Here is a 13,667-nt window from a genome sequence, read left to right on the forward strand (position 1 = left end):
ACCATAAAATAATAAATTAGCCTTCTGCAAATGTGGAGTCAGATTGATCATTCCTCCCTGCAAACACAATAATTTCCAGAGCTGTGGGTGGCTGGCACTCACCTGTGGCAGATCCCTCCATGACGTGCCCAACGTAGGGGCCCTCCTTGAACATGGGCCTGTTGTCGTTCTGGTCGATGACCGAGACGTCCAAGCGCACCGGCCCGTCCAAGATCTTCCCGTTCATATCCACCACCTCCACCTCCAGCTGTGGGGGCACAAAAAGGAATCAAGTCATGAGTTCACTGTCACAGTGAGAGGAGATAAGAAAAAATGAGTTCTGATGAGGGTTGGTGTGGCCAGACCCTGCCAAAGACGCCACTTGCAGCCCTTTCTTTTGGACCAGGCTCAGAGCAGATTTCTCCTCAAAGCAAAAGAAGGGACAGATGTACATTCAAACTGAGATACCCCCTGGCAGCTTGAAGATGCCATATTGCCCAAAGAATTAAAAAGCTTTAAAAAACCCCCAAAACAAGACCCCTTGCAAATTTGATCCTATTCAGGTGAAGTTTGCTTAGAATTTGTTTCTTTGCTTTTATCAAGCACACTCCAGTGGACACACATAGAATCATCATGGTAGAATTGATATTAATGCTCACTCAAAAGCCTCATTGAAAACAAACAGAAAACAAAATGAAAAACAAACCAACAAATGAAAAGGCGGGAATGCTGTAGACATTCAGACATTTTTTCAATGGTGACGGCATGAAGTGTTTGTTAGGCCATTTTCAGATTTCTCTGGGTCTTCCAATCAAGTGTGGAAGAATCAAAGAACATCTTCAATCAGATGGGTGTATTCACAAGCTGAAGATTTGTTTGGACTTTCTTTACTTCCAAAAACTGGACAGAAAGATCCTGTTGTACATCAATCCCCCAAACCATCTACAGTGCAAGGCCCCAGTGAGTCACCAGGGCAAACCACGCCAAAACTTCTTAAACAACAGAGAAATCAATTTAGATTGCAACTGTGTGCTATACCTGCAGTTCTCTCCCCTCACAAGAAATCAATAAAATACAGCAATAAACATGTCTGAGACACCACTATCATTCTCACCTGCCCTCCCCATCCCCAGACTCTAATGGAGTTAAGCCAGCCAGAAAATGAACCTGAGCTCAGATGTTAATATCACTCTCTCCCAGTCTTTCCCTGAGAAAATGGAGCCAGCAGGGGCTGGAAGTCTCTGAGCATTTTGTTTATACTGTTAATTTATTCTTCATTGCCCTGTCTTATACCTGTAAGTTATTTATAACTTAGTGATAAATCCTGCTGGGAAAGAAATAGGTCAGAATCCTAATTCCTTATTAAAATGGATGGCTTATTATCACCTTTCTCTGTTTTCTGTTATGCTTATAAATACCTTCCACTTTTTTAATTCAATGTGTTGGGTGTGAGTAGGAGTATTTGTTATGAGTGAGACACCTACTCACAGGCACTGTTTGTAAATAGTGTCACAGTCCATTTTAACATCTACTCACTGCTTAGCCTCACTTGTCTGGGAATCGTTCTTGCAAACCTTTCCCAAGCCTTATTTTTTATTATATGGATTAACAGCTTAAAGGCAGACAAATATTCTGGTTGGAATGATTCCAGCAGCTTTGGCACAGCTGAAGATTTCTGGGAGCACCTCCCCTTCAGCTTTTGGGTTTGTTCAGCTCTGAGCTCCAAAGCCAACGCAGGAATCTTTGCCATGGGATGTGATGGGAAAGGAAAAGAGATTCCACTCCTGAACTACATTAAAGTCAGATACAGTTTTAGCTACAGCTGGAAACTGCTGAAAAAAAGAATCATAAAATAATTCAGCTTGGAAAGGACCTTTAAAGTTCATCTATTTCCAGCCCTTGCCATGGCCAGGGAAACCTTTCACTGGAGCAGGTTGCTCCAAATCCCACCCAACCTGGCCTTGAAGGTTTTCCAGGGACGAAACATCCACCTCATCTCTGGGCAAACCACATCAGTATTTTACCACCCTTATTTTAATTTCCCTCTCCCTGGATCTAGTTCAAATCTCTTTTTGTTCAAAACTATTTCTCTTTGTCCTATCAAACAAGCCCTTCTAAATGTTTATCCCCAACCTTTTTGTAATCCCCTGAAAGAGGCTCTAAGGTCTTCCTGGGGCCTTTTCTTCTCTTTACATGCAAACCACAAAGGATAATCCATGCTTTAGGTGAAATTTTACACCTCACAGCACAGAACTCCATGATCAGATTTGGGGCTGAGCACCCCAACTCTCTGAGCTTGTCCTTAAAGGAGAAGTGTTCCTCTGCTCATTTTTGTGGCCACCTCTGGACCCACATCTCCACATCATCCCTGTGCTGAAGACTCCAGAGCTGGACACTTTATCACAGTAAAACTGACTCATCAAAACCATGTTAATTGCTTTGGGAAGTGAAAGAATAGTAATATTTCCCTGTGAAATTCCAGGAAATTAATTTTCAAATTCAAGATAATTTGCTCCTAATCTATCTCTCAGTATCAAGTGACTGTGCTGTTCATTGGAAAGAACAAAGACTTTGCTAAATTTAAAAAACTGCTTCAGCTGCTTTATCAGAATTGTAAGTCATTTAAAACAAAGGCTGATCTAACACTAGTTTTTGGGGTTTTTTCTCAGACTTGCACAGATTAAAGAAAAGAATAGGAGATTCTTATTAATGACTGAAATAGATTTACTTTATCTTTGCCAAGTCCACTGCATCTAAGAGCAACTGTCCAAAAAATTTGGCATGACAGGTCTGCAGGAACAGTTACATGATATCTTCTTCATTTTATTAAGATTGTTGAGGACTTTATTTTATTCATCTTTGTACAATAATTTTCAAGCCTGTCCTAAGCATTGAGTTAACTCACCAGCTCCTTTTAAACCTATTCTACAAATTTTTCAAAATAAAAACCTGCAGCACTGAAGTTATGGCCATCATTCTTTATGTGATCAGTTTGTGAAAGAAGCTGTCTGATATTTTATATAGCTTCCTCATGAAAAAACTAACAAAAATACCCCAAATTAAAACAAAACCAAAAAATACACAAAATCTGCTCACAAAATAACAGCAGAAGTGTATTGTTATTTCCAAAAACCCAACACATGCAAGTGAGAAAAGCATTCAACTAAGAGACAATATTGGCACTTTGAACAGGCTGTAAATAAAACCAGGTGGGAAATGAGATTGTCCCAACTAACAGAACTGTGAGATTTCAGCCTTTCAATGCAGAAGGCAAGAAAGCCTCTCTGGTTTTAATGTAAAACTTGGCTGATGCAGGAAAAATACTGAATTAATTCTTTTATTCTTTTGATAACAAGAAATTGGAATGGCACATTCAGAAAGGGTTTAAGTTCCTACCTGACTATAAAATGCAGCTCCAAGGACATGTGCTAAGCATAAAGACAGATATGAACAAATTGATAAAAAAAGCCCAACCTGCAGAGTTCTGCAGCTGTTTATTTTGTGAAAAACTGATGCTTTCCCACTTAAAAGTCATGGAATTACGTTCATGGGGGTGGAAATGAGATGGTCCTTTCCAGCCTAAACCATGACTCAATGATGATGATGATGATGAAGTCATGCTTATCATAATCTAACCTGTGATTTTCAGCAGCTCTTGAGACTAAATCCCAATTTCATTTTTGACACAAGTGTACATGCAAGCCACAAAGGATAATCAAGGCTTTGGGAGAGACTTTGCACCTCCCAGCACAAAACTCCATGATCAGATTCAAAGCAGACTTTGGCTGGTGCCCCAACACGGCTCAGAAACCCTGATCATTTGATCACTGATCAAATCAGGCACAGCAATGGGACAGGGGAAAGCATAAACCCCCAAACTGCAGGCAGGATAAAATCTATTCCTGGCAAACTCTCACTGAACCCTCTCCCTTCTGAAAATGGATTATTTCAAGGCTTCCCATCCAATTGCCCTCAGCATATGCAAAGCAAGGATCTTTCATCACCCCAAACATAATGATCTCATCAGAAGTTAAGCTTATTCAAAGTTGCTCATTTTAAGCTTTCTGCTTTATTTTAAACAGTCTTGAATCCTTTCTACTCTGCAGTCAGCAATAACATTTACATGAAAAGATAACCAGTCTCGTTCTTACCATTACTTCAAGTAATTTCAAAGGTTTCTCTTCACAGAAGGGTTGTTTTCATTCATTTATTGCTTTTGGTGAAATGATTCTGGAGAGCCACCTTCCTTCTCTGCATTTAAATGTCTATTTTCACTTTGCAGCCAGCCAGCCAATGGCCCACATAAAATTATATCATAAATTTGGAGATTTTTATAAGTAAATCTGGAATATCTTTTAGTGCTTAATTATCTTTAAAGCCTAAGACAGGTTATTTAGTCATTACCTGCCATCTAATTTTAATTTCCAATTTGTTGCCCACAGGAATGTTTCTCATGGAAGTTTTCCATTTGTTTCAACAGATGGTTTTTCTACTTGTTCCTTGTTTCCAGATTCACAGGAGCACTGCACCATCCAAAATACTGCAACACCACCACCTGCCCCACCTCAGCGATTCTAATCACTGCTGATTTATTTATTGATCAGATTAATTAATGAAAATACTTGTTAGGTTTATTTATTATCAATTTTTTAATTGTGGATTGACACTAAGGACTTATGGATGTTTCATTCAGGCAATTTCCTGGTAAGAAAAGAAAATTTGGCCATATCTAGGTCATAAAATGTAGTAAAGAAATTCTCTTTATAGTGCAAGGTTGTAGTAAAAACTTTATGCAATTACCTAACAAACACAACTCAGAGAAGACAATAATTCAGACAAAGAGAAACTAATTACAAGTAAATTTTCCTGATTTAAGAGAATGAATAAAACATGAGCTAATTGTTATATTGCTCCATAAGAGATGGAGGGAGAGGATGCCAAACAAAAATAAACAGTTTTTCAGAGTTAAGCAGAATTCTGCCGACCACCAGGGTAGAACTGTACAGATGATGGCAAACCCAGCACCATTACCTGCAATTAGAGAATTTCACCTGCACTCAGAGCCAGAGCCAAGGTGGAAAGGGATTAATTAGCCATGTAAATGCTCCAGGAAAATCTTCCACAGGTTTCATTGCTACTGCATCCATCTCAAAAATTAATTATTACACAGTTCCTATTTTCTTAGCACAACTATCTCTTAACTCTGTGCATTAATTAAACAATTTTTTTTAAAAGTCCAAGACTTCTATCTCTGCAAAGTGACAAGGAGTGAATTCTTCAGCAAGAGTCACTTCATCTTTGATCACTTCAGTTGCAAAGGGTTGTAGATGCATTAATAGAAATTTTAAGGAAAGAAAGAGGAATTTAATATTATAAACAGTAAAATATGTGCTTTTATCCCTGGTTTTAAGGCAGTGGGCTTGATATTTTAATAATTAGTCACATCAGTGGACTCAAAGGTCAGGGTCCACATCATATTTTAATTTGTGAGGTATAACAGCAAGTTCTACCAAGTTTATACACTTTTGACTAAAAAGAACCTTTTGCCTTTCCAAAGCTCAAGTTGCATCTGAACCTGCCACCAAGGGGGGTTTTCTGTGACTGTCAAATCAACATTCCCAAGTTATTTCAATTGTTTTTTCTTTAAATAAAACCAGCCCAAGTTAAAAAGCTCTTAGAGCCTTAATTAAATTTAATTAAATAACAGCTTCCTGCACATTTTCCACATGATTTTTTGTGCAGTAAATCTCTCCATTGTTCACCTTTCCTTTGTAGGGCAAAGCACAAGAACATTTTCTTGGCCATTTTTCAATCAGCACAGGCCAGTTCCAAAAGCTCCTGGTACCTGCAGCTCCTGCTGCTTTGAGATAAGATCAGAAACTTTTTCCACAGGAAAACCTGGCACTGGCAATCCAGGAAAGCCACAATATTCCTGGGAAATTCCATCACTGGAATGTGCTCCTTGCTGAAAAATGAAGCCACAATGCCATGCATTTAATATTTTTTGGGTTTAATGTATTAAATTGCTCCATAGCTGGAAACCAAGCAATTATGAATTCATTATCTAATTGAATGTATGCACTGTGCCACCATTAGTGTCACAGGAAATGCATTTCCTTTCCCAGCTGTGTCTCTGAATCACAATATTGTTTAAAAAAGTGTTGTTTTCTGTACAGCTTAAAGCCTGGAAATTTTTTTCTGTTCTAAGTATAAAGTGGCCCCTTTTCCATGAAAAAAATCACAGAGGAGGAATATAAAAAAATCCAAAATTGTAGAGAATGATGGCATAAAGTGCAGAAAAAATACATTAATTACATACTTATAAAAATCTTATACCGAAATGAATTCTGCCTTGTGTTCAATTCCAAAAATTATTTTGATGTTTTTGTCTCATTAAAATATAAAATAAACAGTTTGGGATTTTATAGCAGATTTTTGTATATCAACTGAAAAAATAAACCCACAAAATGGATAACTTCATCTCATAGTTTTTACCACCTCTTCCTGAGGCTGGTTTTAAGTTATAAGAACAAAGGGGTCAGCAAGCAGTAATTGGTATTTTCAGGGGTATTTCAAGTCAGTTTGGGCCAGACAAGATTTACTTGTGAGTTCTTGTGACTGTTAATTTAAATTTCTTATTTTAAGGTTTAAATATCTGTAATAAACAATTCTTTTCAAAGATTCCTTTTGATATTCACAGAACATTTAAGGTTTATATAATATCAGGCCCTAGTAACCTGCAGCTTTCCAAAGCTCGTGTCCATGTTTTGCCCCAGATGTGTCCCTGTGAACTCCAGTCCCCCTGAGAAATGTCACTTTCTAGGACACAAACAGTCAGGCTGCATGAGGGAAAACTGGGTTTAATGTCATGCAAAAAGTCACAGGGAACAAAGGAATTTGGAGCAGAGAAGGGAAGATTCTAACATTATCCCAAAATTCTTTCTTCTGTGGGCAGGAGATGGGATGGCAGGAGCTGCTCCAGGGTCCTGCCACCATCACAGCGCAAATGGGTGCATTTACAAACCCTCCAAAACCCACAAAATCCACATTTTAGGATTGGCATAAAGCAGGTCTGAGGTGCTCAAACTGAACTACCCTGATTAATTATGATGGGACCAACAGCCCCAGAGTGTTTCAAAAGAGAATCAGTCACAGAAATAAGATAAGCAAAGGGTGGGAGACAGAGATGAAATGACTTCACCAAAGCCACAGACCAGACAAAATTTAAATCAAGCTTGAATCTGGGTTTTTGATCTCTGCACACAAGACTGATAGAGATATTCCATCTCTTGCTGAGCAAGTAATGTAAAATGAGATTTACAAAGATTATTAAGCTACCAACATGTGCACAGTGTGATTTTTCAAAGTGCCTTATGAGACTGGATAATGTATCCTATTAAAATCAAAACACCTTTGAAAGATCTTTGAAAACCCAGTTGTCCTCTCAGTATATAATTTCCCCCCCCCCCCCAGTTACACACTATTCTACAACTTTAAAGACACAAAAGCACGAGTGAAAATAATTTTATGCATCCTTACAACAGAAAGCCTCAAAGAATCTCTCATATGGCTACAAAAATCGAATTAAAATAACTTCTGAAGCATCCATCCTGTTAAGTATTATCTAGGAGCTGAAATGAGAATGCCCACTCCAAAAATAACCTCAGTGAACAAATGAGAAGAACATCCCTCAAATCTGAGGAACAGCACAGCTCTTCAAGCAGCCACGTGCACTTCACACAGACCAGAAGTATTAAGGATGATCATGTAAATTAAAATCTAATTAAAATCTTCCCATATCACAAGGCAGCACATGTTGATCCCCTCAAAAAGGGAGAGGGGGTGAGGGAGACAGAGGAGGTATCAGGATTTACCAAAGCAATCAATTCTAATCACCACAAAAATATTCAAGAAATCAAAAAGAGACAAAGTAGGGCTGAAATAAAGGATTAAGACATAAGCTGGGGCAGAATTTTTAGACTCTATGCTGCACCACAAAAGCAATAAAGACATTTAGCAAAGAAAAACTGAAAAAAATGGCTTTGCACTTTTAAATAGCTCCTGGCATTGTTTGACACTGCTCACCATTCAGGCTGCTCAAAAATAACTCCAAAAGTGGAGGAAGTGGCAAGAGTTGAACAGATTTCAACTCGTGGAAGGATGCAAGAAGCAACAGGGTGAGAGAGAGCCTGCAGTTAATCAGACCAGGAACTGAAATGCAAGATCCCAAATGCATCAGTGCCAAGGAAATAACTTCTTTAGGCATAAGAAATAAAGGTCAGTGCAAATGCCAGGGATATATCACACGTACGTGGATTTGGCTTTGTTGTTATTGCTTAAAACATCTGCTCCTGCAAACGAGGAGGAAAAGGTCTCTGAAGTCAAGGATCACCCAGGCTGATAGCACAACAGAGGGAACAGCTCAGGTGTGCCTGTGTCTGAGTAACAAAACAAGTTACAAAAGCACCTGTACAGATTTTACAGGCTGCACTGGAGGCTCTGCAGGTCACTGCTGCCTTTTCCAGCCCTGTCACATTCCTGGGGTGACATCCTGGAGCTCATCCTCCCCACCCTGTCCGTGCTCCAGGGCGCAGCTGCAGCCAGGACTCCTTCAGAGCCCATCCAAGAGCAAAGCAAGAGTGCTTGGGATCCAAGTGTCAGTGAAGAAAACACTTCAGAGACAAGTCTTCTCCTGGTGGAGTTGGTGAAAAATTTGCTTTTCCTGTAAATAACATTGCACTGCTATTCAAAATTTGAAATGCTATCACCATATTTTATACACTATATTTGTCACAGCCTTGTAAGATGCATTCCATAGCATTCCTAAACTTCACCTTTTGGAAGGTTGGTGTTGGAATCCATAAGGTTAGAGGGTTTTTAGGAAATGGTTAAAAAAGTATGGGCCTCAGACTGAAGTTTTGTTAGCATTGCAAAAGCAAACAGAAAAGTTTCCCATGCAAGCAGAAAAGTTTCCCAAGCAGTAGACGTGACAAATAACAATAGGTCTCTGTAGAATTGGCTTTAGGATGGCAACAAGGTTATTTAATGTATATCTTTAGAAGGTTAGCATGAATAGAGCTCTGCTCATTGTCTCTTATGAACCAGTCTTTGTTTTAGCTACCATTACGTATGTTTTATAAGATTGGATAGAATGCTTGTCAATATGTGTTTTCTGTGTGTGATTGGCTGAACTCTAGATTGAGATGATTTTATGTATTGCAGTAGGAGCCCTCCTGGGAGAGACATTTTGGGGTGGATCAGTGAGCTGTCATGTCTCCTTTTTGTATTATGAGACTGATGTGCTAGAAATAAAATCAAAAATCTCTTCACTGGTCTGTTTACAATGTTGTCCGTACTGGACATTTTGCCGCGGCCTCGTGGGTTCCTTTTTTAAGACATGGGGTTCTGACACAATTGGACTGATATCTACCCATCCCCTGGCTGTTGGTCTCAGAAGGCAGGAAAAGAGAACCAGATGAGATATATTTGTCTCTGCTCACAGAGTTGAGATGACCAGGCTGCAAGGGCCATGCTTTACAAAGCCCATTAAAATTCCAGAGCTGCCAATCTCCCATCACAGAAGGATTGGATTGTGATGCAAGGTGTCTTCTCCAGCACATAGGATGGGGTGATAAACTGTTAAGAGTTCTGGTTTTGTATCTACACAGTCCCTTTCTCATTCATGTATTAAAATTTATTTATTTATCATTCATTTTTATTCTGCTGCTAAACCTCCTTCTAAAACTCCTTTCCCAAGGCATCCTCTCCTTTACTCAGAGCACCCACATTACCAACTGGAATCTGCCTGTCTGACCATGGGACAGCCCTCTCCTTCCTCCTCAAACCCTGTCTAGTAAACATTTGGCACTTTTTGCCTGTTTGTGAGCCAAAGCTGACACATTTCCATGCTGATGATAGAAGGTGTGGGAAGCATCATCACAACTCCCTCCCTGCTGGGTTTTGTTACACTCGTCAGTAAAAGTGAGTTTATTGATCTCCCTCAATAGCTTGGAAGCTGTTTTATTAAGAATTTTGACATGTGTGAGGGTAAATATTTCAAATATAGCCCAGAAGTATTCAGAGTTAGAGTCACGCTTTCCCTGCTCTACTCCACACCCTCAGCAGCTGTGATGATGTGCAAGCACTGGAGGTAACAAAACTCTCTTCATCCTGCCCTGTCATCCCAACTAAAGGAGTTTTTGCTGATTTTCTCTGCAGTCAGCTTTGAATTTCACATTATGCCCAGTAGTTTGGTTTTTTTCCAAAAGGGTGTTTGTGGCTGATATTTTTATAATTCAGACAGCTGATCTTCCTGGTAAGGGCAGCTAGACAGATCAGCACATCCCAGATCACACACAATGAGCAGTTTCTCTGTTTCATTCCAGCAGTGTAGTGCTTTTTCCCTATTAAATCTATATTTCATTCACAGGAAAAAAGAAAGAAATTATCTGAACAGTTTCCACATTATTATAGCAGAAAAGTAGTTTGCAGACATGGATGTAGCGGAAAGATATTCCCAGGGCAGCCTGATCCAAAATAAAATGTCATTTCAAATTACCTCTTCTCTCTCTCTTAACTGAGTCTTTGTCACTGTTAACATGTTGGGCCATCTCTCTGCATTAATTGTGAATAAAGGGAGATTTAGTCAATGAGTCTCAAATTAGGTGAATTAACACAGTAAAAGTCTTTTATGAGTAGTCAAATGGCTCTAATGTGATTCCTGAAGGATCAGCAAGCATCTGCTGTGTAGTGACACATGGAAAGACAGAATTTATTTCATGTTCTTTTATTTTCCTTGCTTACGTTTCACCCAGGAACTTTCTGAAATGCTTCACTGGTCTTCAGCTCTTATGACAAAATTACCTGTTAAAACTATTAATCTCAGGGTGCAATTTGCAGTTCTAGCATGCCTCACTGGATTTATTTATTTATTTTAAACGTCTCAGTCAACCATAATTTACTTCATTTAACATGTTAGGAAGGCACTTCCTCAGTAAATTTTATGCTCCACCATCACTTTCCCTTAATTCTGAGATCTTAAAGATATTTTACAACAACAATTCCTGTGCTGCACTTTTTTAAAAGCAGATCTCAAAACAGATCCACAAACTTCTGCCTTACTGATTTGTCACCAACTTTCAGGACTTTATCTATGCCAAATTTCCACACCCATTTTGTTTCTGGAGATAAAGATTTCTCTTTTTCTGTCCTTCATGCTTTTTCTGTCCTTCATGCTCTTTCCAAACTCCAAATTGTGACAACCTTATCTGAACAATTTTCAGAATTCCAAGACCCACAATGTCATCTTTTGTCTTTTTTACCCTTCTCAAACCCTTTTCACTATCCACAAATACTAACAGACATGATTTTCAGTCCAAAAATGCAATCAAAGCTTTTTTTTTTACAATGATTATGTTGTAGATGTCTATTTTTTCACTGATTACATCAAGCTGCACCCGTTGTATCAACTGAAAAAAAATTCCTATGTGGAATATTGCATTTGGCAAAGGGAGAATTGGAAAGTCTGTTATTCCAGCAAAATGTAAAGCCTGGATATTGTCAGTCAAAAAATTAATTAAATGCTCTAAGCACCAAAAATTGCAAGTGAAAAAAGCCTTTTTGAATTATAGCAATCAGCAAGATCCTTTGTCATGCACCCACAAACCAAATGATGATAAAAGGAGTAAATTTTAAATTCCAGAACTCATCCCAGCAAGTGTTGCGGGAAGATTTCCTTCTCCTATTCCAAGACTGCAACTCAAAAGCCAAGAAAGGGATTTTTGGGACCCACAAAGATAATCACCAACAGAGTACCAGGGGTCAATTAAAGGCAAAATAGAAATAAAAGTACAAAGTAAAGGGATTTAAATAAAGGCAAATAATTTCAAATACAGAGGATTTCTGTGGTAAGAATGGAGAATTAAACAAACAAATACACAAAGGAGGAGAAATCTTGCACTGTTTTGAGCTGTTAAAATCTACTGGGGTGCAGGAATTTCTTAAAATTTGAAATGTCCTAGAAGTCCTTGAAGAGATTTTCGAAGCTGATGCTCCAAAGCAACACAGGGATTTCTTCCACAAACCAGACTATTCAACTTTCATGTTTTTATTCCCAAAGTGGCATTGAAGTCACAAGGTGGTGGAAAATCATCCTGTGGTATTTTACTCCATCACACTCCCCTATGTCAATTAAGGGACTTTACATCCCAGCACAGATATTTTCTAAAAATAACAGGTGTGTGTTAAAATCTGATTTTTTTTTTTATGCACTAGGGAGATATTTTAGCAGTACAGTATGATTTGCTAGAAATGTATTTAATAATTAAGTTTGAAGTGTCATTATTTCTGCCAGTGTAATTGCAACAGTCCCTTTGAGTACAGACTGTGTCTTATTTAGACACTTTAGACAGTGCCTAAAAAAAGGAAAATAAGATTTATTCACCAAATTCTGCTGTGTGACTAGGTGTAGTCCTGTCTCTATTCCATTGTTCCTGTCACCTTCTTATTTTTAATTTGCCAGACACAGCAAACAGAATGATTGGATTTTACTGTCCAATAAAACAACAATTAATGGCAAATTGCATGAGAGTTCCTCACTCAGCTCTGCTACATCACCAAAACAGGTTCTCCTTTGGCCTGGCAAGGTGACTTCTCATCAATATATTGCTGGTTCAAACATAAGATAATTTCTTTGATTTGGAGTAACCTATTTGTAAATCTGTCACTATTAAGTAACTTGCTGGGTCAATGCAGAACACACAGAGAAACTCAGTCCAATCAATGCCAAGGGTTTGATTTTGGAGCTGAAATCAGTAGCAATCCATCAATCCCATGGAGCCTATCAAAAAGAGCCTATTCTGGTTTTAATTGAGGTCTTTTGTAAAACTGAAGGTTTGCCATTATTGCACCCAGTAAATCCCCTGGCATGAAATAACAAAAGATCCTAAACCCATGTTTGGAAGGGACATGGAAGATTCCATGATTCTATAAAGAAAGCAAAACCAACTGCAAAAAGAAACCAACTTAAAATTAGGAAATAATCTGCTTAGGAAGGTAGAAAGTTCTCACAATATTTTCTCAAACCTAAAGAAGGCCAGAAAGAATTATTTCAAAATTTCTGTGTTTGTTTCATTTTAGGCCAAAGAAGGAAAAGGGCACAAAAGGAAATGCAGTAAAACCTTGAGTGGGCTGATCACTTGTTGGGACCCAGGACATTCCTCTGGCTGCCCTGGGTGATTCCAGACCCTGGCAGGGGCTCAGAGACCTTGGCACAGAGTCAAACACACCTGAGCCTTTGATTTTAGCCCATGGAAACAATTCCCAACTTTGTGTGAAGAGTTACAGGCCACAAGAGTTTGAGTAGAATGATAGTGAGTTTATCACAGGGTGCAAAAGTAGAATTTTGGGGTTTTAGAATGGGGGTTCAAGAGGCAAGATGGAGGAACCTGGACATGTCCTGTCCTTCTTCTCCTTCTTGTCCTCCATCTTCTGCTGTGATGGTGACACTTCTGGATTGGTTTAGAGTAGAGACAGACTGTCTGACATAGGTGATAGGCATTGGAAAATTATTGTAAATAAAGTACAGGTAGTTTTTAGTATAAAAAGCCAACACCACCCCAAGGGGGGTCAGTGTGCCACAACCTGACCTGCTGGACAGATCTCAGCAGGTCAGAGACAGAATGGAATAG

At 38.8% G+C, this 13,667-nt stretch overlaps 1 protein-coding gene across 2 annotated transcripts in view; it reads right to left on the bottom strand.

Moving 5' to 3' along the window:
• CDH13 (cadherin 13) overlaps positions 1-13,667 on the bottom strand; it is a 438,138-nt gene that overhangs the window by 183,616 nt on the left and 240,855 nt on the right. For both annotated transcript variants that reach the window (XM_054269469.1, XM_054269468.1), the window contains exon 6: positions 103-247. In XM_054269469.1, the coding sequence (XP_054125444.1) occupies positions 103-247 (145 nt within the window). The remainder of the gene's footprint in view (positions 1-102; positions 248-13,667) is intronic.

Source organism: Melozone crissalis, unplaced genomic scaffold, assembly GCF_028551555.1.
Source record: "Melozone crissalis strain CALT ecotype California unplaced genomic scaffold, PUWL_Pcris_2 ptg000007l_1, whole genome shotgun sequence".
Taxonomy (NCBI): Eukaryota; Metazoa; Chordata; class Aves; order Passeriformes; family Passerellidae; genus Melozone; species Melozone crissalis.